This window comes from Coturnix japonica, chromosome 7 (assembly GCF_001577835.2).
Source record: "Coturnix japonica isolate 7356 chromosome 7, Coturnix japonica 2.1, whole genome shotgun sequence".
Classification (NCBI taxonomy): domain Eukaryota; kingdom Metazoa; phylum Chordata; class Aves; order Galliformes; family Phasianidae; genus Coturnix; species Coturnix japonica.
The window spans coordinates 25,495,737-25,521,789 of record NC_029522.1 but is presented as its reverse complement, the minus strand read 5'-3'; the positions used below and the strand labels follow the sequence as shown (position 1 = coordinate 25,521,789).

The window sequence follows — 26,053 nt, the reverse complement described above, 5'->3', positions numbered from 1 at the left end:
ACTGCCCATGGAAGGGACATCAGAACTAGGTGAATTTTGAGGCCCTCTCCAACCTAAGTCATTTTATAACTCTGTAACTGAGTGAAGAAGCCAAATAAAAACTTAGTGGATGGAAAGATACTGCAGGGGGAGTAAAGCTGGGGGTAATGTGGAGAGATAACATAGAAGAGTAGATGGGCATGACATCCAAGTGGTTGTGTGGGTGAGGAGAACAGATGTATGCATATGCTTGTATATATGTGTTCTGTATGTGTGTATGAGCATATTACATTGACAGCAATGTAGCAGCAGGCCAGAAGTGTTAGGACACAGAATTTGAAAACTGAGGTGAATGAAAATCCCTGTGTGGTTATAGGCTGTCCTCTTGCACATGGCGTGGGCTCAGGTGTCCTTATTTGCTGCTCTCAGCAAGTATGAGGAAAAACCCCCAGTGTACCTATATCATCTTGGCTTGGTGCTGAATAAAGTAACAAAGGTCAACCCACAAGTATATTAGTTAGCAAGAACCCCTGGCCCTGTGTGCCTCCAGAGGAGAGAACGGAAACCTAATGGAGGTGATAACTTGTGTGTGCACTGAGAAGCTAGTAATTTCACTGTTGTTAGCTCCTTCTTGTTTTTATTCCTGGAGAGATCTGCATGTTTTGTTTGTAAAAGGTTCAGTGTGCAAATACTCAAAGGCTGTGTTACTGAGCTCCCTCTACACGTTCTGGCAATGCAATCCAAGAATGCCTGTCACAGTGTTCCAGCTGCAGTCCAGTCACCACACGTCAGTCTCAGCTTTTCCACAGTTTCAGCGTCTTTGCTGTTTGCAGCTAGGCCTCTCACTTTCTGTCTTTCTAAATTGTTCAGAATTTATTCTTTTCATTACATTACTAGTGGTGATAAAAAGTCTTATACTTTTCCAGTTACCCTAGACATCCCCTCCTCTTGTGATTTGTTGTTCTATACTATTTTATTTGCTGTAGTCATAAGGTTTAACTTTAATGCTGAAGCAGTATTTTAACCTTTATGTAGTAGTATGATTGAAAGTTATGTTGTTATTAATCTTAATCACAAGAAAACAGAGTAACAAAATGAATCATGAAAATGTGGACGCTTCTTATATAATAGCCATCTGGTTGTGTAGTACTAAGATATTGTTTTATATCCTTGTATCTTCATACAAATCTTCAAGAACTACCATAGAAGGTAACATTGTAGCATACCAACACCATGGGTTAAAACAAGCTTCGTCAGCTTCTCATGGTGAGCACATCTAAACAACTGTTTTATCATCTTTCTCTCTGTAAGTGCCTGAAGTGATAAAGGCTTCAAGAGGAAGGTTTCTGAGAAATAGGTTTTATTTTTGTGACAATATGGATGAGAATATGAATCCTGGAACTAGAGGAGCTGCTACAGAAACAGTGCTGGAACTTGAGAGCTCTACTAAAAAATAGGATGCCAAGTTAAATAATACACCGTGGAAAAGGAGGCAGAAAACAGTTGTGCCAGTAAGGCAGAAGGCGGAGGATTAACTGTAGATAGCTGTGATAGTCATGCCATAAAGTTTCAAGAATTTCTGAAAATCTGCAGAATCTCTTGCCTCTGTTTCTCTGTCCTTGATCAGTCACTGGCTTCCGGCATAGTACCCAAGTGATAACTCCGGAAGGACAGTGTTTCTTCAGTTTTCCTTTAAACCATACAAAGAATTACTGCCCTTGTGGGTTCATTGTGTTTATCTATCTCAAGCAAAAGTCCGAGGAGGATTTCAGAAATTTCAGTGGTAATTGAAGCTGTAAAAGATTTGGGTCCTAGTGACATTTTTCTTAATATTAAACTAATTCTCTTGCAGTTGTGGAGGCATTCCTACACAGCTTCATATCACATCTATGATTTCAATACAAGGTTAGTAAATTTTGTACAAGATGCAATTTTGATAGCACTTTGCAATGAAGTGGCTTTTGCTGATTCATCTTAATTGTATCTTGTTTTTTCTTTTCCAGCTCCATCTTAGATGGTGCACTACTACATAATGACACGCAATATATATCCTGGTCACCTGTTGGTCACAAATTGGTTAGTAAAGATAATCTAAATTTATACAGCCACTTCTGTACCTGACACAGATAAGCTCACATTAACAATGTCCTAGGGGCTTGGGGGCTTTCCTACTTCCAGGTAAAATACCTGAACTGTTTCCAAAATGGCTAACCACTGTTGCTGGAAATTCTCAAACATTCCTCTGTGTGTCATGTTCTTTTCTTTCCTGAAAAGATATTCGTGGGAGCAATATGGTCCCAGTATTTTGCCCAAGATCTTAGTATTTTTATGGTAGCAAACAGTAGCTCATCTTTTTCAAAGGTTTTTCTACACATTCACCACTGTGGTTTTTTATATCTTAATAAGAACAATAAAGTTTTATTTAAGGATGAGTTAGAGGATCAAAATTATCTTGTGTACCCTTTCACATTGTCTTTCCTTTTCTCCTTCCTAATCCATGAAGGTTTTGATAGCTGCTGTGTTCGATTTGACCTAAAGAGCAGTCACAGTAGTATGTGGTATTTAAGTATTCTTATTCCTTGTAGCGGGTTACGGAGCCCAGCCACAGAGGTAAAGGATGTTGAAAGGAAATTACTGCATCTCAGAGAGAAGCTCTGGAATAAAACTCTGCTACTCAGTCGCTAAGGGAAAAAACAAAGACACTTTACTCAGGCATGCATTATCTTTGGAGATCTGTTAGCACCACTGAGAGTCTCATCAATGTTTTACCAAAATAATCTCAGTTTTCTTTGAGGGACAAATGAGTGAAAAAAACAACTCCTAAAATAAACTTGTATCTCAAAGGAAAATTAATGGCAAGGTTTTCTTGATGCAATAATAATGTCATTTAAAACAACTGTTCTGAGGGTTGAATTTTTTAGTTGTTGTTTGGTTGGTTGGTCGTTTTTTTTTTTGTTTTTTGTTTGTTTTTGGTGGTTTTTTTTGGCATCTCAGCTTAAATTCAGTTTGTTAGTCTGGATTTGTATTACTAATTCATGTTTAAGTATCAGTGAAGTTTGGACAAATGCAAATTTAAAGGACAATTTTTGTTATCGGGAATAAATGTAAGTAGGTCACTAAAAAGTGGCATAGAGAGGAAATAGGATTTACTCTAAGACTAATCATAATCATATTTTGCAGGCATATGTTTGGAATAATAATATTTATATAAAAGCTTCACCAACAGCAGCACCTGTGCAAATCACTAGCAATGGAGAAGAAAATAAAATCTTCAATGGAATACCAGATTGGGTTTATGAAGGTAAGTACAAGCACATTTTTCTTTGCATGTTCATGTAAAAAACTTGGGGATTTTTATTTTGCTCTTATTAAAATTGTTTTATCTAATTTCTCATACTGAAAAATTCAATTAATGCAGATCTGCATTTTTAGCACAAGCGTTTATCCTTATCTGGGCTTTATGCCTGGTCAGTGTGGGTATGAATGAACAGAAATTAGTTGTAGCATTGTACAATAGATCGCAAGCACCAATCTTTCTCTCATTTCAGAACTCCAGTAAGCAGTCTGTGATTTGGTATACTAACTTCAATTTTAAAAGGAAATCTTATTAAAAATGTAATAAGAACATTTCTTCAGATATAAGAGCCAGTTTATCAACAATAACTTAAATGCTTTTGCGTCTCTTTCAGAGGAAATGTTTGGCAGCCATTCTGCTCTCTGGTGGTCTCCAAATGGCAATTTTGTGGCATATGCAGCATTTAATGATACAGAAGTTCCTGTTATAGAGTATTCCTTTTATTCTGAAGACACCTTGCAGTATCCTAAGACCATTAGAATCCCTTATCCCAAGGTCTGTGTTATTTATTTAACATGGTTGTTCTGCAGATTCATTAAGGAGTAGTCTCCTTTCATCAGTTTCTGCTAATGAAAATATTGTCTGTCTCTCCTCAACAGCTTGCTGTGATTACTCTTTCTGAAATCAACAGCATCTGGCAATGTTAAAGTATTTATTATCTCTAGGGGAAAAAAAAAAAAAAAAAAAAAAAAAGTTAAGTTTTGAGAGATGACAAGTAGATGTTGAGATAAAAATTGCTCTTTACTAAAGTCATTTGACATACACACATTGTGTTAGGCTTGTGCAGTGTACTGTGCTTGTGTAAAAGGAACCTTTTTCAAACAGTGGAGTAGTTCTCAATTGTTGGATGCTTCCTGTGTTGGGAAGGGGAAGAAACTGCTGACATAATTTCTCTGTCCACCCTGAAGCTCTTTTGGTTTTTGCTGCCAGTGAAAACTTCAGTGCATGCAGGTCATCTTCCCTCCAAATGACCGTGTGCCCACTGCTCATGGCTCTGTTGGCACTGGGATAAATGGTGTGAATAGCAGATTCCAGTGTGCTGCTAACAGGTTCTTTCAGACATTCCACACTGGGAGGATTAAATGTTTATTCCATGGTTTCCCTAAATTTAGCTATTGAAGTTATTTCATGCCTGGGATTTTGATTTAGTAGTGTGATACAGCAATATAAATGGCATTCTTATTACTGATCTCTGTAATAAGTTCACTGCTGGAATGCTGGTCATCCCCATTTGCCTTTAAGTAATACCTAGTATGAAACCAACTTAAGCGTGTCTTTTTGTTCACTGTTTTGGTTTTTATATTCTGCGCTGGACAAACATATATCTGTATCTCCCCCTCTGCCGGTCTGGCCAGCTCTGGAAGATGCTTATATTCTTGATTTGCTGGGGCAGAACAACTCGTAGAACCAGCTGACTCCAACTGACAAAGCTGCTTACCTGGACTAAAAGCCAACCTCCAGTCCCCTTTGTGCTGAATTCAGCTTTCTTTGAGGCAGCTGCACTAGGTCACTCCCTCCCCTCCCCTCCCCTGCTCTTATGATCACTGTTGCCTGTCTCCTTGGAGGCTCCGGCACAAGATCTCACTGGTGGTTACAGTGAGCAGCTGGGCTCACTGCAGTAAGCTCAGAGACTGCCCTGAGTGTGCTACCTGTGAAGAGGCATAGGTGTAGGAGGTGTGGCGTGAATTGCCAATTTAAGTAGCACCTTTTATTACAAACCCTTCCTGTTTGGAGAATTGCTTATTTCTGGAGGTGGGTGAGCTACAGCTACTTAACTGTTAGTTTTAGGATTTAGCTAGCTGGATTCATTTTCTGTTGAAGTCCTTTGTGAGACAGTAACGTTCCAGCTAGTACCTATCAGTGCTACATTTAAAAACAGTGGGGTCCATGCTGCATCCACAACATTATAGGCAGCTGTTAAACAATCAGTTAAGGCAAGGTGTTAGTTTCCATGAAGAATCACTTTTCTTCCTGTGAGCATTGACCTTGATTCGCTTCTAGATACTGTGTGGCCTCTGAAGCAAGATACGATCAAATACTGCTGTGGGTAGAGCAAGACCTATGGATGTTTGTAAATGCAGCCTTTCACATACATGTAGCTAACACTTTTTTTAAAGGTAATTTATGTATCAATCTTAAGAACTGCATTTAGGAACTTGTCTTCTCAGGTGTCTGAAGGTAGCTGGTTCTACCTGACAGTCTGTAATGATTTCTTCATCTATAATTTCAATCTTTTTTTTTCCCCAGGAATATTCTCTCTTTGAAATTACAATGAAACATTTTATTTTAGGCAGGAGCTAAAAATCCAACAGTGCAATTCTTCATTGTGGATGTCCAAATGCTTCCTGTTTTTAACACTACTGAAATTTCTCCACCTGCAGAAATAAAATCTGGGTAAGAAATTTTGATTAAATGTTTGTGTTTTCTTTTGGTGAGAGCGGGGAGCTTCTGTGTGTGACCACTCTACCTTCTGTGTATATTGTCCTTTTACCAAGTCAAGCAGCTCTGGTAGCAACAAGATTTACCAGAGAAAATCTGCTCAGAGATTATCCTCCTAGTGATTATATATAGATAGCATATTCCATGTATGTTATATTCAGAATGTGACAAGTTCTTGGCTCATCACTCTCAGTGGAGTCTAACTATGGTGAAGTCATTTCACAGTACAACTTTAATATGAGCAAGTTTTGGTATAATCAAATTAAAATGTATGTATTCCAATTCACTGGGAAGAAGAAGAAGAAGAAAAAAAAAAAAAAAAAAACCTTAATGGAAAGTGAAGATTTAATTTCATTGGAACCAGACTCCTTGCTAAGGCAAGGTATCGTGGTTGTCTTCTGATTTATACTTAAAATGTTTGTTTTCTCTGGAAATACAGTGAAAAACAGCGCCTTTCAATGTAATTGAAAAATTGTATTTCTCAAAATGCCACTGGAAATGCACAACATGATATAAATGCATTCTGTAAAGAGCAGCTAAGTGGATTTAAAATGCATGCATACAGAATTTGGTATCCTAGATCTTGTTGTTTATTTTTTCCATTTTAACAGTATTGTAGCAATTTTATTTATTTATCTGGAGTTTTGCACTTAGGAAGATTTTGGGTATGCACGCACAGGTTATAATGATGAGCATCAGAAAAAAAACAACACAGGTCTGTCAGCTTGTGCACAGAACTGCATTTTATAAGGAAAGACCTGAAAGATATAATTGGAAGTTTGATGGTGTTCCATATCTGTCCTCTCAGCAGTATAACAACTTTGCGTTGAGATATAGAAGCTTTTTTTATGGATTTTGATCTTTGCCACTTCTAATTTTATTTATCAAGGAAATCTCCCCAAATTCTAGAATGGCCTTAATCTGCAGCTTTAATATGGTAGACAAAACTTGTCACTTATTTGCGTGAGAATGGCCAGCACAAAACCTATGTAACATTCAGATGCCCTTCTTATCTTCATGGGCATTGGGGACTCTTTCTGGTTAACACGAAGATGAAGGCATTGGATGCTTGTTGTCTGAAATGGTTTGCCCTTAAAAAAAAAGGAGTACTGGATAGTAATTGCAGGAATATCCTTTCTAAGCAACAAACGAGGAAGGGCAATGCAGAACTGCTGTAATGTATTTTGGAGTTAATTGCAGATTAATTTGCTTTTCATGGATTATGGAGAACTAAAGGTGCATTCTCTATTTCTCTATTTCTGTAATAAATGTATTTGTTAGGCTATAAATGTTCTCACCCTTCCCCCTCCCCCCCCCCCCTTTTTTTTTTAACCCTGTGCTGCTCATCCTGTCTGACTACATGATCTGCACCAGCTGAAATTGTTGACTTCTCTTACTTGGAAGGAACAAAGGCTGTTGGGCTAATTCCCCTCTTAAGAGAAACAAGAAAAACCACTGTTTTTTTCCAAACATGCAACATGCACTTGCAGAGTTTCATAACTTTAATGGTCTGTTCACATTGAAGCCAGTGACAGCAGTGATGTTCAACATCGTACCAAATTCCTAGTCAATTATAAATGCAAGAATCTAACTTCTTTACAATGTGATTTCTGAACTGCAGTCTGGAAATAAACCCGAAAGGGGACGGTAACCAGTTGGCATATATTTTTAATCCATCTGCAGTAATTGTAGTCATCTTTCTTTCTTTCTTTTTTCTATCTTTTTCTCTTGTCTCTTTTCCCCTGTTTTATGATTATGAATAAATTCACTCTGACAAAACTCCCACACATTTTTGTTAACTAACTTAGGGAAAAAGGGAACATGAACTTGGAACTAAGTCAAATGTGCAAATTTTAGTTAAAAATGTGTACTTGCCTCGGAGGGGAGGTTTATTTTATTTTAGTTCACAAGGCTTCTAGGAGATAGGAGAGATCTAAAATAAGAAAAAAAAGGAATGCAACAAAATAAAAAGGTTAAAATAAAGCTACATTTTCTGTTGTGCTTTGTTTAAAAAAAAAAAATTAAAAAAAAATAATCCAACAACAAAACAGAAGAATATTCTAAAAAACTAATATTTCTTTATTTTTTGGAAACTCCAGTTCTTCATGTCAACTAGTTGGTATTCTAAATATGAAAGTAAAATACTCAAATAGTACTATTTGTTGTAGATATGATCTCTCCCTCCGTTCTATCTACTAGGAGTACTGAATTGGACAAATAAGCGTATCACTCAAATTGCTTAGCAGCAATCAACTTTATGTAACAAAGGAAACAATTCCAAGTTATAAGACTCTTAAAAATTTCCTCTAGTTGCATGTAGTACATTTGAGACCGTGTAGGGACAGTCTGGAGTAGGTAATATTTCATGCACTAGTGGATGGTGATCTGGCTACTAGGGTTTAATTGCAGTCTTCCCAGAAGTGGGTATGTAAAACTGTGTAATTCTTTATTGCACGAATGAAATAATAATTTACAAATAGCAAAAATAATCAACAACAAAAAGCCACAATTAGATTTGCATTTGTGGTTATCCTTAAAAGAGTGCATTGAAATGACAGTCGTCAAATTAGTCTCATTCATTGAAGTTGCTGAATGCTGTTTAGTATATTATTACAGAAAGGGATTTCAAATACCTAATGCTACCTCTGGTTTCAGTGATCATTATTTGAGCGTTGTAACATGGGTAACAGATGAAAGGATCTGTCTGCAGTGGCTCAGAAGAATTCAGAATTTTTCAGTCCTCACCATCTGTGACTTTGAAAGTGCAACTGGAAATTGGACGTGTCCACAGGTAAGAAAAATGAAGTGGAAGAGTTGCAATGTTTGATAAATGAGACTGGATAGTAGTAGAGTATCTCTGTATTATTTATCTTTGTAGAAGCATAGTCTGATATAAAATAAACATAATTGTTGTGGGATTTTGTTTTATCTTTTGTAGGAAAAACAGCTTACGGAAGAAAGTACAACTGGCTGGATTGGCAGAGTGAGTGATTTCTAAAACTGCTAAGTGTTAAATGACACTGATAATTAAGAAATTATCTTATGAACTTCTTACCAGTTACAGTGTTCTTGTGTGCAAGGCTGATCCATTCACTCCCTGCATTTTGTGTATGAAGGAAAAATATCTCAAGTGGAGTTGCACAACATTGTCCCCCCCCGCCCCCCCGCCCCATTTTAAACAATGTGGCTATTGCTTTCTGAACTCCCCAGGCTGGACTGACAACCTGGGATGGAGCCCACATCCTCCATGGCATGTGCATCACTCTCAGGTTGCCAAAAAGCAGAGTGCATATTCCAGGCTTCTTTTTAATTCTGACCTGTTGCTTAGGTAGCAATAGGTAGGAGAGTGAAGGAGTGAGGGAGATTGAGAATTCCCTTTGTATTGGGAGAGCTGTCAGCTATGCTGGTTTGGCTGCTCTCCAGCCTTCATGCCACCTCCAGAATGATCTAGGGAATAAAACATTAGGAAACATGTCCTGTACCCTTCAAACTGAAAAGAAGAAGAGATGTAGAGGACAGGAGTTGATGATAGTTTTTCAAATTCTCCCTGATTTTTTAATTTTTTTTTTAAATTTATTTTTTTATTTTCAGAAGTAAACCATCTCAGGTCCTCCTTAGTTTTGTTTTGTAATTCATTTCTATTTTTTTCCCCCCACCCAAAATACCTACTGGAGAGAACTGGGGACAGGATGCTTATAACTGACCGGATTAAAATTTTCATACGCGTCTGCCAGACCAATTGCTACCGTTTGGATGATGTTTTCCAAGCTGCCTCTCAAATACTTTTGTTCATGGTAGAGAGTAGGCACCTAATGAACTACACAGAAGATCTGGGGGAAGTGAAGCAGAGATGCAAAAGTTCAGACTTGGAGGGAGAAATGAGTTTCAGAGTTTTTATGAGAACACAGAGTACACTTTCCACTCCCGCATTTTCCACACACTGATTATGCTTTAGTCACTAATTCACTTTTGAAGTCAAAAATGAAAGTTTAAAGAAATGCAAAGAGGGAGGCAACAGCAGGGATGAAATCATCCGCAGTATGAAGATGAGAGATCAACCCACCTGCTGTCAAATTTGATATGGAAAGGAAGGCCTTAGCGCTGACACATTTTGCTTCTCTGCAGCAAAGGCTTCACAATTAGACAATGTGATGATCAAGCTGCAGACTTTGTAAACAGTTGTGCAAAATGAGAGGGCAAAATGCGAGTCTGTGCCATTAAACTAGGTTGTTGGTTTTTTTGTTTCTTTTAAAGAGACAACCCACATCTTAGAAGCTGTTGGAAGGAAAATATGATTTCACTGCATGGTTCTTGGATTAGAGAAGGGAGCAGAAAGTAGGGATGATTGAAGAGGGGGGTAAGAAAGCTATCTTTATACCCTCTTAGTCTTCTACTTAAGGATGATAAAATGACGCCTGACTGATAAGGCATACTTCCAATTATATAAAAGAAAGATATGTGATTCTATGCTTCTATATATGTATGTATATAGACATATATTTCATATGTTCTATGTACAAACTTGCATAAAATTATATATATATATGCACAAAATACATACTTTTTTTGCATGTATTCTCAGGGTTTTTTCCTTTTTTAAATTTTTTTCCAAATGTAGAGATGAAATTGTTGTTAATCAAAGAATGCTCAGGACTTCACAGCCTGTGTTACTGCAGTAAGACATCCAGGTCATGAACTCAGTTAGAACCTGCCAGTTGAGCTGGCGAAAAGTCACACTTTGAAAAAGCAAGACTGATAAGGAAAAAGTTAGAAAAACATGTCTGGATATTTTGTGCAAAAATATTACTAACAAAGAAGGTACAATTACCTGGAGCATGTGAGTGAGAGAGATTAGGTTCAGTCAGTGTTTATTTAATGACTGGAGGCAAAGTAGTTTAACTTTCAGTTTCACTCTTCATTTACGCAATAGGTATAATATCTTAGATCATGCCATGTCTATTGGTTAATTAATGTTCAGACACTTTTGATATGTAGAACAGGAATAAGTTCTGCTTCACTTACTCATTTCTCTGTGTTTTTCTCACTACTGTGTGGAGCGCATCCAAAATATGTGCTGTAGAAGGGACCCATTTGTTTCTACCACTCCCATTTGATAACTGAATGGATATTCCTTCATGAACGTAGCATTCCAGTTAGGTTTTGTTAGACATCTCATAATGACCTACTTACTAGTAAAATCCTCTAGAAAAGCAGCTTGTTTTCTTCTTTTAAAGTTCAAAGATTTGTTCGCATAAGAAACTAGGAAAACTTAGAGGAATTCAAATGAGATAAGGATGGGCCTCTGTCATTACCAGAGGGCTAGCACTTAGGAAGTTCTGCCCCCTTTAGGAACAGTGAGATATTTTGTGTGGGTTCACTTTTAAAGTAGTGGCTGCAAGCTCCGCCTACTAAATCAGTAGGCAAAATATCTCAGTGAAATATTGCTTAAAGTATAGAAGCTTCTGTTTAGAGTTATCAAAAACTAAATTTATCATTTTTGTTTTGGAGTTTTGTTGTTTGCTTTAATAGACATCTTTCTTGTGTTCAAGTTTCAGCCATCTGTCCCTTATTTTGCCCCAGACAATGCTACCTACTACAAAATCTTCAGCAACACCAAAGGTTACAAGCACATCCATTACATAAATGGCACTGCGGTAAGTTAGTGGACAACAATTGCTGACTTTTTTTCTGCTGGTGGTCAAGAAGCCTCGCATTCTGTTTTTTGTCTTGCCTTTTTCTCCTCTCCAGGCTCCAGTACCTATTACTGAAGGAAAATGGGAAGTAATCAGCATAGCAGCTGTAACCAAAAATTTTCTGTAAGTATCATAATTAAGCTGTTGCCTCCTAGAAGTGTCTAAACAGACCGGGGGAGAGAACTAGGAGAAGGTGCCATTTAATTCATTAAAAATCTGATCTAAACATGTAAGGTAATCCTTTAAATGTTGTATTTTATTGGAAGTACTTTATCAAAACCAGTATGCTTTGCTTTTCTAGGTACTATGTTAGTAATCAAAATGGTGGGATGCCAGGTGGAAGAAATCTTTACAAGTAAGAAATCTGTTCTGCATTTTGAGTAAAATATCTGCTAATGAAAATGTAATGCTTTCTCTTGGAATTTCTGTGTCAAAGAGTAGGCTGTTCATAGTTTAAAGTACCTGCAGTAGTAGGATATTTAATTAAAATCAATTTAGTAATATAAACTTCAAAGAAAAAAAACAACACAACAAAAATAAGTATAGTATTTTTTTGTAATCTTAGTTATACAGAGGCAAGCAAGCAAGTTGCGCCTGAAGAAAACCTTTCATGCTTTTACTTTTGCTGTGATGATAATCCCAGTATTAACTGAAATTAAAAATTTTAAATCTGCTTGCCTTGCTATTCAAGTCAATAGGATCTTTGCTTTTGAATTTTATCAAATTTCATTTGGTCATCTAATTTTAAAAATATACTTCTGCTCCACATTTTTGTTGGTTTTTGTTTTTTTAATAATAATCTTTCATCTCTGAAATGAAGCTCATCTACTTTGCAGAATGCTCTTGGAAAGCAGTCCAAAATCTACTCAGTGTGTTAGCTGTGATTTGAATCAAGATAGATGCCAGTATTATTCTACTTCCTTCAGCAAAGATGCACAGTATTATCAGCTAAATTGTTTAGGTGAGTACATCCAGAATTAACTGACATAAGTATGACTCACTGTTTCGTTGGGTGGGGAAGTTCACTCTGTCAAGATCTTGATAGGCACTGCATAACGGCCTTATGTGTTGGCACTGGCAGCAGAAGAACTACTCCCTTCAAGGCTTGAAAGCACCTCAGAAAAATTACAAGGTTATAAATTATAGTCCTATCCACTAATGGACCTGAAAAGGGCAGCAAACATTCCTGTTCTGTATGCAAACCTCAGATTTCTCAGGGGCTGCCAGCATAATTAGATGGCATTTGTAATATGATGAAAGTTGTAGTGAGCTACAATTTCTTTAGAGAAAATTGAAAGAACAGTAACACCATATCTTATGGATTAAAATTCTTAATTGCAGTTGTGGTAAAGCAGAGGTAGTACTTTACTTTGGGGCCAGATGGTAGAGAGAAATTTCTCAGTCGATGAGGTGTATGAAGATAGAAAGTCATTGCTAAGCCCTATAGGAGGACTTGCTTCTTTTTTCCAGGCTTTTCCTGTAGAGCACTGCATGCAGTTGTGCTGTCAAAGGGAATGTACTGTGCATGGGGAGCTCTAACAGCAGAAGGGATCTGTAGACTCTGGGAATGGCAGGCCACCGGCTAGGTAAAGAGAAATGCCCTATGTGGGAATGAAATTAAGATAGGTAGCACTGTTCAAGGAAGCCAATGCATGTAATTACATAGTCATATGTTAAGTGCTGGGACTGCAGTCAGACTGCAGTCTGACTAGCACTAGATATAAGGGATAAATGAATCATAGGGTGGGGAAAAACAAAAAATCTTTCTAATATCTCCACTTAACCTGAAAAGCATGTACCTCATAGTCACATGGTTTGCCTGCAAGACAATTTGATTATTTATGTGATGCTTCAGTCTGGGCCCCATTAACTGAAAACAGTATACGCAAAATGGATGAAAATGAATTCTGAGCCTTTGTGGTTCACCCAATTCCAATTACTTTTTCTGAGTTGTTTTTTGAGACAGCATGCAAACATAAAGGTTTTGTGCTCTGTCAACAGGCCCTGGTCTGCCCTTGTCTACTCTGCACAGAAGTAGTGATGATCAAGGTATGTAATTGTCTTAAAATATAATTTCTGTTAAACCAGGTATATGTATTGTAAATTTGTTTTAATTCTTATTGCCTGGTATAATAATTAAAAAGTCAGTTTTATCTGCAATTAAATTTATCCTTTATTTCTCCACTATAGTTAACCACAAGGATAGAGTAAGTAGTTCAGTTTGCAGCTATTAATACTGTATTTATTATCTTACACTGTGCTAGGAGAGAGTAAGTAATCTATGTCTTATTTACTGGACAATTGCTTGGGATTTGTGAATGCCCATTTAGATGGAAAATGTGGAAACTGGCATCCTGGTTTCTAAATTACTGAGGAAAAACTATGCCAAAATCATTGACTGTGAGAGGAAAAACAAAAACTGTGGTAAACTGAGACTACGAAGTAGGTGGCCATCTTTTCAAAGTGATTCATATTCAGAGTAATGGAGTTGAAAACAGTGTTTGAGCTTTGACACTTATGAACTGTTATTTAGTCCTCAGGTACTTGGAAAATAATACTGAACTGGAAAATTCATTGAAAGACATTCAAATGCCTTCAAAACAATTTGGCTCCATTACTATAGGAGGGTACAGTAAGTTCAAAGATGTTTTACTTTTCTTCCCCACTTCACCAAGTCCTTTAAGGTCTTCTGTTAACAGAGCATGAAAGGAAAGATGAGTGTAGAGGATATGTTTGCAGTTATTTGGTGCTTAGAAACAAGATGAATATAGGACGTGTACATATATGCATGTGTATATATATTTGCTGAAATGCACAAGCATTCTGACCTAGAATACTTTTTCCATAGTGTGATGTCTCGAAGCTCTCATAATATGACTTTGCTCCATTTTTCCATGATATTTACCTGAAAAATAGTAGAAGACTCTACCAGCAACTTGGAGAAAACAAACAAACAAACAAACAAAAGTAAAAAAAGGAGGCGGAGCAGGCACAACATTTATAAGAATGTTACCTTAAATTCAAAATTCAAGTGGGTCTTAATTGACAGACACAAATTTCTTTGGTTGAAGAAAGCAGGTGCAAGGTGACATACAATTATTATTGAAAAATTTGATAGCCAAGGTGGGAAAGCTTGCAAATTGAAAAGCACTTCAAGATTACCTTTGACTTTCTGCAGGGGATATTTCAGTTGAATAGTCACATTGTTTAAAGCATGTTCATACTCAAGATCACATAAACCAAATCACAAATTGCTAGAAAACAAACTGGTAAAGCTTTGCTCATAGTGCTACTTTGAATTTGCACATCCAGGTACAGACAATTCCTTGGAATGTTCCTATGCTGAGGAACATCAGATAGGTACCAGGCCTACCACTGCCATTCTATCTGAACTGTTTTTTGGTCAAGCCTTTGCTACTGGCTTTTCTATTCATGACAAGCTCCCTCTTGATAAAATGAATATTCTTTACTTTTATTTTACACACTGAATTGATTTCTGTCAGTCCCGGTAACCTGTTCTTTTAGATGCCTCCCACCTTCCGCTGTTACCTTGTTTAATAACAGTCTTTATCTTTGTGTTTTCTGTCTTTTATTTTAGTCACATTTTTACTAGGGCTAAAGATGAAATCTTCCAGGAAAGATGGAGGTTTAAAGATGCTCTTCATGCTATCAATTGTGTATTCGTCTTTTTATTCTTCTTTGTTCTTACTCCTTCATCTCATCAGGGTAAAAACTTCTGGGTAAGGGGATTCTATTTTTAATGTCACAAATAGGATAAATAAATTTATTTCTGTAGTCCTAATTCAAGTTCCAAGTCTGCTTGCAAATCAATGTATGTACTTACCAAAGAAATTGACTCCTATGACTGCAACAGTACATAGATGATGCAAAACAAAGAAAATATATATATGTAAATGTTCAATTAAGGCTTAGAATTTTTCAGTGTTTTAATGTATTGCATTTTCCTGTCTGAATAGATTGCTGCGATGCTGTAATACACTCCTCACCATCACTGCAGTGCAATCAATCTTAATTGCTTTGTGCTTCTTTCACAGTGTCCGTTCTTTTAAAATTAATGAGTGAATGGTAAAGCCAGTTCGTTTGCAAAACTTACATTGTGTGAATTTCAAATATTCTCCTAACACTCTGACAGCTTCTGTAGGAAGGGCAACGTGGATGGAACCAGAACAGTGTTGACTGAGGAAATAGTAGATACTTGGTAGTAGATACTTGGGTATGTTTCTGTGATGCTTTACAAACTGCTCTGTAAAGCCTTCGTGGTAGGTTGATAGTATTTAGAATTTTTTTTAGTTTTGGGAGAGAAACTTGAGTACAAAAATATTTTTGAGTTTCTTGTAGAATTCCCCTTGCAGATACTTGCTTAGTTTTACAGGTAAGCTTTATAATGCAGGATAGTGTTAAAGGAATGCATGCTGATGCCTCAGATTGTATTATTTTAGGCATTCTAGTTTCAAACTCTCTTCTAACTTTGCTCTATATATGTATATCTGTGTATGTTAGTACAGTTCAGATGAAGCTACTTTTTTAAGGCAGTGATTCAAATGTGCCCTTATATGAATTGAAATGTATATCAAGTTATTTTACTGGAGCACTGACCAAAGTCACTCTCTTTCCTTTTAGACCTGTGGTATCAAATGATAGTGCCTCCCCATTTCGATACATCAAAGAAGTACCCTCTGCTCCTTGACGTGTAAGTCTTCAACTTAGGTGGGAATGCTGAGTTAATAATCACCTTTGTGTACTTCAAATCCTCTTAATAAGATTGGGAAGCACAGAACTGATGTGTTTTCTAATTACCTCTTGAAGGAGTTTCAATAGAGAATGAAAATAAGAGATTCACCCCAATTTGTGGTAAATTTTCTGCACCATAAGATGATGTTGTGCTTAATAAGAGCATATTTTTGTGAGTGGCAGTGAAGCAGATGTATTCTGTATCTTATTTAAAAGACAGGATGTTAGTGTTAACTTGCTACATTCTTTGCTCTCAGTTCTTTAGGAATATTTTTGATGAAACTACATTTCAAAATGAAACCTTGAATAAGCCATGTATCTGTGATACTGGACTGTTTGGAGCATTGTCTCATTTTGCAAGAACATCCATTGTATCAGCCTTCTGCGTTTGGCTCATATGCCAGTCTTGCCACTTATTCATTCTGTCTAGTTTAAAAGTTTGCCCTTCTTGTGCAAATTGTGTTTCAAATGCTATATGAGAGATTGTAAAGAGTAAGTGCTTGAATGCTGTGGGTCTTTTCACCCAGGTACGCGGGACCCTGTAGTCAGAAAGTAGATCATGCCTTCCAGATCAACTGGGCTACGTACCTTGCCAGTACAGAGCAGATCATTGTGGCCAGCTTTGATGGCAGAGGAAGTGGATACCAGGGGGATGAGATCATGCATGCTATAAACCGAAGACTGGGAACCTATGAAGTGGAAGATCAGATTTCAGCAGCCAGGTAAGCCACAGTAAAATGGTCAGTAACTGTGCCTTCTTTTCTGTGCTTATCTCAAAATTATTGGCTAAAACATGGGTAAATTTGTTCATTTTTACTGTCGCTTATATGCCAACTATGATTTTATGCTCAAAAGAAGAGAAGAGTTAATGCTGCAGTAAGTTTGCCATCTTTCTTGTTTTATAGGGATGATAACTGTCATTTAAGGAAAGCACACTAACAACTAATTTGTAGTTTAAATCTTTTCTCCAAGCTTTTTTTGCAAGTCACTGAAGTTAATAACACTCTCAGAATTATACGTGGAATTGAAAAAGTGGCAGAGAAGTGGGATGGGGACAACTTGGGATCAGACCTAGTTCTAGCAAATGATACAGATGTCAGTGGATGTGATTTAAGAGTTTTTGCCATAAGGAGTCACTGCTGTGCAGTGGGATATGATTATTCACAGAAGAGAGAGAGGCCAACAAGATGAAAACTAGGCACACCTGTACCATGGCAGATACCTGCAATCCATTCAGTGTTCAATTATTCTGTTTGCTTTTAGAACGTTTTCTGAAATGAGCTTTGTTGATAAGGACAGAATAGCTATTTGGGGTTGGGTAAGTACTCAAAGTTGCTTGGCTGGCTTACTTAATTCTAACAACTAGTTGTTGCACTGCCTCCTGTGGGTGTGATGTATTTGAGTATCAAATGTGAAGTACCTGTGGCGTAGCAGCACAATCCAATATCTTGAACTGATGATGTATGTCATGCCTGTATGCATGAGACATTCCTCATTTGCATTCAGGTGCTTTTGAAAAAGATGGGAGGTTTAGGCTGGAGATTAGAAAAAAAATTTCACACAGAGGGTGGTGGCACACTGGAACAGGTTGCCCAGGGAGATTGTGGATGCCCCATTTCCTGGAGGCATTCAAGGCCAGACTGGATGTGGCTCTTGGCAGTCTGGTCTGGAGGTTGGTGGCAGGAGGATTGAAACTAAATGATCATTGTGGTCTTTTTCAACCCAGGCCATCCTATGATTCAATTTATTTTTTTTTTAAAGTCCAAATGTATTGAATAATCTTTTGATATTAATTGGATGACTCCAGATTATACAAATAATAATAATGTAATGCTGCATGGTATGCTTGTTGTGTTTTCACTAGCATTCTGAAAATACCTAAATGTACTGTTTGGCTGTGAATATTTTATTTCAGACTAGATTTGGTAGCTATTTGATTCGAGCTCCTTAAACTCTTCTCAGTCTTAGGCTGCAGTTTCATTGTTTGTCTGTTGTTCAGATGGGTGTTTTTTGCGTGCTGGGGGTCATGTGTCCTGGATACCAAACTCATGGGAATTTCTTTCTCTTCGGTTTTTAGATTGTCAGCTTCTCACTAAGTGCATTCATTTTGCCAGGTTATGCAAAGTATTCGTACATGGGTGAATATTAGTCAGTACATGCATTACTTTGCTGATCTTGATGAGAAGACTTAAGTATCGAAGCTGGAGAAAATATTTAAGAGCTTTGAACTAAACCACAGTTCCATCTGCCTGTAATCTGTTCTCAAGGCAAAAATGAGATCCAAAAATCTCTCAAATAGCTCTTCTTTTTGAATGTGGGTGGGCACATTTTCCTAAATAACCTCTTCAAAGTATAGCGAGGGCAGTCATTTGGGAGGTCGGTGACATTGTTTAGGTATCTTGTTGCCTGAATGCTCAAGTGTGTCGGATATTTACTCATCTGCGTATCGGGCTAGACTGTGACTGAATGTTCTGTGCCTAGCAAGAAGTGTCTTGCTGCACAGTTCCTCCCACAGACTCAGCAGAAGATCCTTCACTCCCCAGTCACAGTCTTGCTCTTGACACTTTGTAGGAGAGAAAGTAAGTGAGCTGCCGTAGGGTTGCTCTGAGGGAGCTGTAAATTTTTGGGTGCCCTGGTGCAACTACTCATCAGGCATGTTACGGGCCTCAGCTCTGCTTCCACCTACTTCTCCAGCACGGAGAGGGACACAGTGGTTCAGCAGTGTCTTGTTTCCTGTCTTTCACTGCTGCCTACCGTGCTACCAAACACTGTCATTCTAAGCTGAGTCACAGATCAACGGCATTTGCACCCCTTTTGCACAGCAAGCTCTCATTCATCAGAGCCACAGCTGCCATGCACTGTTTGATGTCTGTTTCCCGCACTGTGCAGGCTGAGTGAGATCTGACCCAAATTCAGAATGGAATTCATTAATATGAAAAATGCTGATCCTATAAATGTCTGAACCACTTAGCAGATGGGCCCCATCCTTTTCTTTCCGACTAAAATAACAGCAATGTTTTCTTCTCAGTCTTATGGGGGATATGTGACCTCCATGGTGCTTGGCTCTGGAAGCGGCGTGTTCAAGTGTGGAATAGCAGTTGCCCCTGTGTCACGTTGGCAATATTATGGTATGTGATGGCTTCCTTGTTACAAGGATTCCCATATGTCTTGCAGTGCACATGCTGCAAAGTGTTGACTCATAGTGCGGAACTTTGATTATCTACTAGATGCCATATAAATGCCATTTGGTCTGTTTTTATGAACTCATGGGTATTGCATTTCAGAATAAAACCAGCTCCCTAAACCTTATTTCCCTTTTAAAAAGTCACATCCACAATTCCAGATAATCTCTGTGACCTTTAATGATGCATAATTTTTATGTTTGTAGTAATACTGTAACATGTCTGCGCATGTATTCCTGAGCTGCCACATGTTCTGAGGTACTGAGATCAGTACTGAATATACTTTGTGTTATTCAAGATGCTACTTTAAAAAAAAAAAAACAAAAAAACAGAACTGTGTGACCTAAAATCAAACTTAGGTTGCAAACCACTCTCCCAAAATGATAATCAAATTTGCATCCCTTTTGTTTTTGTGAGTTTTTGTCTTCCTTTTAAGAATGTAAAATTTGGGAATGACAAATTTAATTTTATACGCAGGTTGATGTGAGGAAAAGCTGAACAATTGGACAAGTCTGTACAAGCTTCTGGGCTGTAGTTTATAAGGTTGTGAGACACATGAGGCTATAAATATGGTTTTAGAGGGAACTTCCTCCCAGATAATAACGTATAGTTAACAGTACAGTATGTGTTAGTACAGTGTGGCAGTGTTTTAGCATTTCTCTCGTTCAGCAGGAAAAAATTGACAACACTGACAAGAAATCAAATGGACATTAAAATGTGTTGACATAACAAACATTGGTTTGTATGGTTAAAATAAAGCAGTAAATCTGCAAAAATAATAGGATATCATACTGAAAAATCTGAGGAAAACTAAATATTAAATTTTGACTATATGTAAGATAGAGCCCATCTGAGTCCTAAGCTACTTCTACATTTCATATTATACATTTTAAGCAATAAATGTTTAGATAAAAAATGTAATATATTTTTTAAAATGCTCGTTATTTACTGAACAACTTTAGCAACTATTTCTTAGGCTTATTGGAAGAATAACAATAAGGTAATGTTGACATAAAGTACTTCATTAATATTCAACATTCGAGTGTCCATGGCAACCACAAGATTAAATACTCTGAATAATAATGTCTACCTACATGGCTCACTGTGGAAAACTTGGTTTTTATCTTCCATCTCTTTTTAATTTCCAGTGTTCATTCTTATTGTGTCTTATCTCTGTGTGAAATGTCTGGCAGACAGAAATATTGGAAATTAAGTAGTACATTCTATTTGTTGTTGGTTTTAATTACAGACTCAATATACACAGAGCGATACATGGGCCTTCCTACAGAAAGTGATAACCTGAGAAACTATAATGTAAGAAATCACTTAATTTCATTTTTAAGTATGGTCTTTCTCTCCTAAGCTGTTCTTTGTACAGTATTATTGCATCCCTGTGTGAAGAATTAAGTTTGTTTCTTCATTCCAGTGTTAATGATTGCATTCTACTTTTAGAGGTTTTAGTCTCATGCTTTTGGATTTGAATGAGGCAGTTACTCCTTGCTGTATAGCGTGGGCTCTCTGTTGTTTGGTTTATTCATTTTTGTTGAGTTTTATTTCTTTTACATTCAGTTCTGTTTGGCTACTATGCAGACTGTAAAATAAGCTGTAAATCTGTTTTATTTTAATCACTAAGAAACAAAGTTGTTTCAATATGCTCATGGGCAAACTATGTATTATCTGTACCCTCCTACCCTCCCCCCCTCGCCAGCCCCCCTCCTCTCTCCCCCCCCAAAAAAACAACAAAAACACAACAACCAACCAAACAAAAAAGAAGCCTCAAACATTTCCGCCAGAACAAATCTGCTCCAGTTTTCTCTGAAATTTAATTAAAAAGCGTGGCTATAATGCAAACTTTCCAACTTTGGAAGCTGTAAGCTGTATTCAGGTATTTGGAAACCTTTACAGGTAGGCAAGCCTGTTAGTACTCTGTGCATACAAATACACTGCAGACCAACTGAGAGCCAACTTGGTGCTGGAACTGTGGCCTCATCTCTATGAATATAGGGTTTCTGAACACTGATGGAAAGTAACAGATGTTTGTCCAGAAATTAGGGAATTTCCAGGCAAGAGAACGAAAACAAAATACCTGTGGATTTTTTGCTTCATTGTACAGAGAAATTTCTGATGGATAAGTAATGTTTACCCATGGTATTCCAGCAGCTTTTTGTTGCTTAAAGGGCTTTTTGAAACTGCGGGCACCTGAGAGTATGGCAGAGCTGCCCAAACGTTCTGTAAGGCTTTGTTAAGTTCCTGATTGAGGTGGAAATACACTGACTATTGGAGAACAGAGAGTGATCTGTGGGGTACTTTGTTATTATGGCATTTCATGGTGATGCTTAGCCATAATTAGGTTGGAAGCAGACATAAATGTTATAGAAAAAGAGATGGGGCATTCTCTCTGTTTAGCTTGGTAAATCAGTTTGATTCTTTTTACCCCCACCACTCCCCACCCCCAAGGTGCAATCAATCGTATGTCATTTCAATATTATGAGGTGGGGAAGAAAGAGTGACTTGAAAGCATGTAAAACATATGATAACATACACTGAAATAAAGACCGAAGTGCCTGTTTTGATATACTACTGCAGTGATCTAATTTGTGAACTGCTGTATTAGCTGAGGAAATCAGAACTGATTGCAGGGTGATTGTCTTCTGTGTCCATCTCTAATAGGCGAACCGCTTGGACCCAGCAGGGCTGACCAGCAACCTTGCAGCAGCCTGCCTGCTTTTTTCCAAATACAGTTCTTGATGGCAGTGGGAACAGTAGGAGGTCTGTGAGGTAGCAGAGTAAATAGAAGTTACTGTCGTTGTGCAGAACGAACGTTAACGCTCTGGGTGCACAAAGTCATTCACCAGCTTCACGGCACAGATGGCAACAGAGGACTGTTTAATCCTTTCAAGCCAGGAGTCGGATTTTCTTGGCATAGTATTCATTGCTGGCAATGGCCACGTTGAAACTGCCAGTACCAAAGAGCTAAAGGTTTCAAATGTGTTACTCTGAGGACTAATTGGGGAGAATGGTGGCTAGATGGAGGAGGGGCATTTGCACAGATCAGATTGTCGCACTTATTGCTTCTTCTAGAGATAGGAAAATTTGACTTAAGTCTTCATGTATTGCTGAAAGCTCCAAATAACACATTACTTGGAATTTGCTTTTCCACATAAACCTTGAGGGTGAGTAGCTTTAGAGGTGGGTTTGTTGTTTTTCATATAGCAACAATGAACGGGTCTTGGGATGTTGTTGCTGTTGAAGACCTTTTCTGACCTCCACCCACCATGTTTCTCTGGCTTATAGCCCCTTCCTTCGGTGTCTCAGGCCCAATAAATCTGCTCCTGGCCCCTTACTGAAGCAGAAGGCCAACTCCTGCACAGTGTTGTTCAGTAAAATAAGTAATGAGAAGCTCTTCTAGCTAAAGCTGTTAAAAACATGTTAACTTCATACTGTCAGGTTTACATGACGCATGATGTATTCCCCATTCTTCTGCATCCACTAGGAAGCAGGTTTGAGAATGAAAGACTGCACAAACCTTGTACTGTGTGACCTAATTTAAAAGAAAGGGGGCATGTGCACACCTGTTGAGAACCAGTGTATGTTATGAATGTATCATCTCAAGAAACTGCATCTAATGGTGCTGAGAGGTACACCCTGCCTATGTATTCTATGATGTTAGATCCCACATTTATTGATGGATGAAATCTGGTGTTCAGTTAACAGGCTGAAGGATGTTTCATGGTCCTCCCTGTAGGGTACTTAGATATGATTAGTGCCACTTAAGGGTTATGAGGTATTAAAAGTTGTCACTTCATAAAAGACAGTCATGAGCATGGGTAGGACTCCCACTATAAGCACGGAAACACGAGTACAGGTCTTAGGCTGAATGGCAGAAACTTCATCTGATGTCAGAAATGTCCCTGATGTAAAGTACTGAAGGCTAAAGTAGGCTGGAGCTTTGCCGGTCAGATGTAGTAGCCACGTAAAGCATACCAAAGAGACTGTTCAACTTGTGAGATTATTTTGCAGTTCACTCTGAATTTGATATGCTTTTGGCAAGTGTTTGAAACAGTCATAGATTTGGCAATCTTTTTCTAGCAGATTTGAAATGTTCAGTCCTTAAGAACTGCTGCATCATTAGGTTATGCAAAACAGGGTACAATTTTGTAAATATGCCATCTTGTACTGGTTTGACATTTGTTCTATTATCTGAGAATATGCTTAAAGGGAGAGAGACCTTCAATTTCAGCCAAACCTTAACTTGTTTGTTGAGTGCTGATAAAATGTTGACTGCTGTGTGATCTTTAGAAAAGCCAGTTACACTCAGCAGGGCCTAATTCTCAGTACTTTCACACAGCCCATTTTCAGACTCTTTGCCATGAAGGCATAACTGTGAAAAGGAAAGAATAAACTACATTGCATTTACATACAGTTCACCTGGGGTTTGTTCAGCTATTTCAGCTGTGGCTCAAGTTGTGATTGTGTCTAACTTTGGACTGTTTGCTATTGTGACATCTCTTTTATCATTTATTTAGGAAGGGGTGAGGTGGCAGAAATGTTTTGTATTGACCCCACAATTTAAGGAAAGGGAAGGCACTATGTGTTACATATTAGTACAGCAAGTGATAAATGACTTAGAAAAAGAAATGTGTCCTTTTGCATGTGCTTTCTTTCTGAAGAATTTTACAGCTTTATTTTGTTTAGTGATTGGAGACAAAAAGAAATGATATGCACTTCTTAAAACTGCTTCTGGAATGTTAAATTCTGAAAGTTGTAGACCAAATAAGGCTTCCATGCATAGGTTTGCCATCCTTTAAACTAAACCAGCATTTATCTGCTGGAAGAAAGCTTCTAAAGATAATCTATCAAGTTCTCTTCCATGCCTATGAAAAGTGTTTCATTCAAAGGATACTGCCTGTGTCATTTTCTTTTTCATACACTGGTTGGCTGCAGTAGTAGTGCTCCTGGTTTAATGTTCCCTCAGATTCTGGCACTCTTACTTAGCTATCCGTACTCTCATATTGGTGTGTTTCAATGAGTGGTGTCATGTTTCCAATGTGCACAGCCTTTTATGCATTTGATGAGGCTCCTGTTGAACTGCAGCCTTTCATTATGAAAAGATGGCAAATGCAGTGTCTCATGCTTGAGGTGTTTTGTTTGGTTGGTTTGCTTGCTCCTACTGGGCTCAATCTTTAAATATGACTAAATTACTACAAACGAGAGGTTGGGTATGATATTTTGCTATGACAAAAGGAATTTAATATTAATACTTTCTTTAAAGATGCATTATATTATCAAGAAATGGAAAAGTTTCTATTATTTCCTCTCCTCTCATCCTCATGGCAAAATGTTATCCTATTCCCTTTCCTTGCCCAAATGCAGTTTCTGCTGTCTTTACTTTCCCCATTCCTTAGTACCTGGTCACAATAAAAACCCAGTTATTATCTGCTAAACATCTGTGTCACTATTTTCAATTTGTTGATTAATGTCAATTGCTGATTTTAATTTTTTTTCCCATTGCCATATTTATTTTCTTGTAATTTCCAAATTGCAGATTGACTTTTATTTTTTTTTTTTTTTTTTTTTTTGTCTTGTGAGGTTTTTTTGGTCAGGCACGTCTGTATTATACTTAGAGGAGGTCACTGTTCTAAACTTCTGAGACATATTTACTTGAGCATGATGACATACATACACACACACATATACAAGCTCTGCAGGCTTAGCTACAGGTAGACTGTAGCGTACATGTTTGTGAGGAAAATGATGTGTGTAGTCTGTAATATCTTCTCCTTTCTGTCATAGGGTGCACTGTTGCCATGGCAACATTTTTAACTTGCCTGCAGTAGCACAGAAAACCAATGATAAGTGGTGTGCTGCAGGCTAACAACATGCTAGCAAAGCATTAAAGGTGTATCTCTCTCACAAAACTCTTCCCCTCTGGGCTTGCTTGTCACTTTGCAGATGTAACCTTTGGCAATAATTGCAGACCGGTGCAGAAAGGTTCAAGTGTGAGCACAGTGCTGTTGGATATGTGAATATGCTACTCTGGGGGAGGAGGGCAAGGGTTGTTAGTTTTGTCTGAAGAACCCCAGACTGTGTCAACAGGAATCAAAGTCAGTTGGTAGCAGATAATCATCTAACAAATAGCACCTTTTTTTTTTCTTTTTTCCTATTCTTTAATTTCAGAGTTCAACAGTAATGGCCAGAGCTGAAAAATTCAAGGAAGTTGAGTATCTCCTTATCCATGGAACAGCAGATGGTGAGTTGCAGTTAATTAGACATTTTAGTATTACAGACAGGTTTGCAATTCTACTACTGACAAAACAAAAGCATGAAGGGGCAAGGCTGTTACATCTACGTCAATAAAATAATACAGCTTTATCGTACTAATCTGTGTCTCAGTCAGCAGCGCTGGGGAATCTGTTCAATTGTTTTCCTTTTTTCCTCCCTTAATATTACAGAAACAAATTTTGTTTATCTTTTCCATTTTTTCTTCCATTTTTCAGATAATGTTCACTTTCAGCAAGCAGCTCAGATTTCCAAAGCTCTTGTTGATGCTGAAGTGGATTTCCAGGCAATGGTATGGTTGTGGGCTTTTTTTTATTATCATATGAATGGACTTGTATTATGAGAATGATGCCAATAGTTCCCTCTAGTTAGGT

At 37.7% G+C, this 26,053-nt stretch overlaps 1 protein-coding gene across 2 annotated transcripts in view; it reads left to right on the top strand.

The window, feature by feature from the left end:
- DPP4 (dipeptidyl peptidase 4) overlaps positions 1–26,053 on the top strand; it is a 36,997-nt gene that overhangs the window by 8,201 nt on the left and 2,743 nt on the right. Inside the window, exons 6-25 of one of the 2 annotated variants that reach the window (XM_015869085.2) lie at positions 1,832–1,884; positions 1,983–2,055; positions 3,160–3,280; positions 3,669–3,829; positions 5,625–5,728; positions 8,429–8,564; positions 8,712–8,756; positions 11,323–11,427; positions 11,522–11,589; positions 11,768–11,821; positions 12,303–12,427; positions 13,468–13,515; positions 14,000–14,098; positions 16,108–16,177; positions 16,746–16,940; positions 17,482–17,536; positions 19,247–19,346; positions 20,650–20,714; positions 25,578–25,650; positions 25,898–25,971. In XM_015869085.2, the coding sequence (XP_015724571.1) occupies positions 1,832–1,884; positions 1,983–2,055; positions 3,160–3,280; positions 3,669–3,829; positions 5,625–5,728; positions 8,429–8,564; positions 8,712–8,756; positions 11,323–11,427; positions 11,522–11,589; positions 11,768–11,821; positions 12,303–12,427; positions 13,468–13,515; positions 14,000–14,098; positions 16,108–16,177; positions 16,746–16,940; positions 17,482–17,536; positions 19,247–19,346; positions 20,650–20,714; positions 25,578–25,650; positions 25,898–25,971 (1,824 nt within the window). Of the gene's footprint in view, positions 1–1,831; positions 1,885–1,982; positions 2,056–3,159; positions 3,281–3,668; positions 3,830–5,624; positions 5,729–8,428; positions 8,565–8,711; positions 8,757–11,322; positions 11,428–11,521; positions 11,590–11,767; positions 11,822–12,302; positions 12,428–13,467; positions 13,516–13,999; positions 14,099–16,107; positions 16,178–16,745; positions 16,941–17,481; positions 17,537–19,246; positions 19,347–20,649; positions 20,715–25,577; positions 25,651–25,897; positions 25,972–26,053 lie in introns of those variants that run through there. The other variant, XR_001556650.2, reaches the window with a different exon arrangement.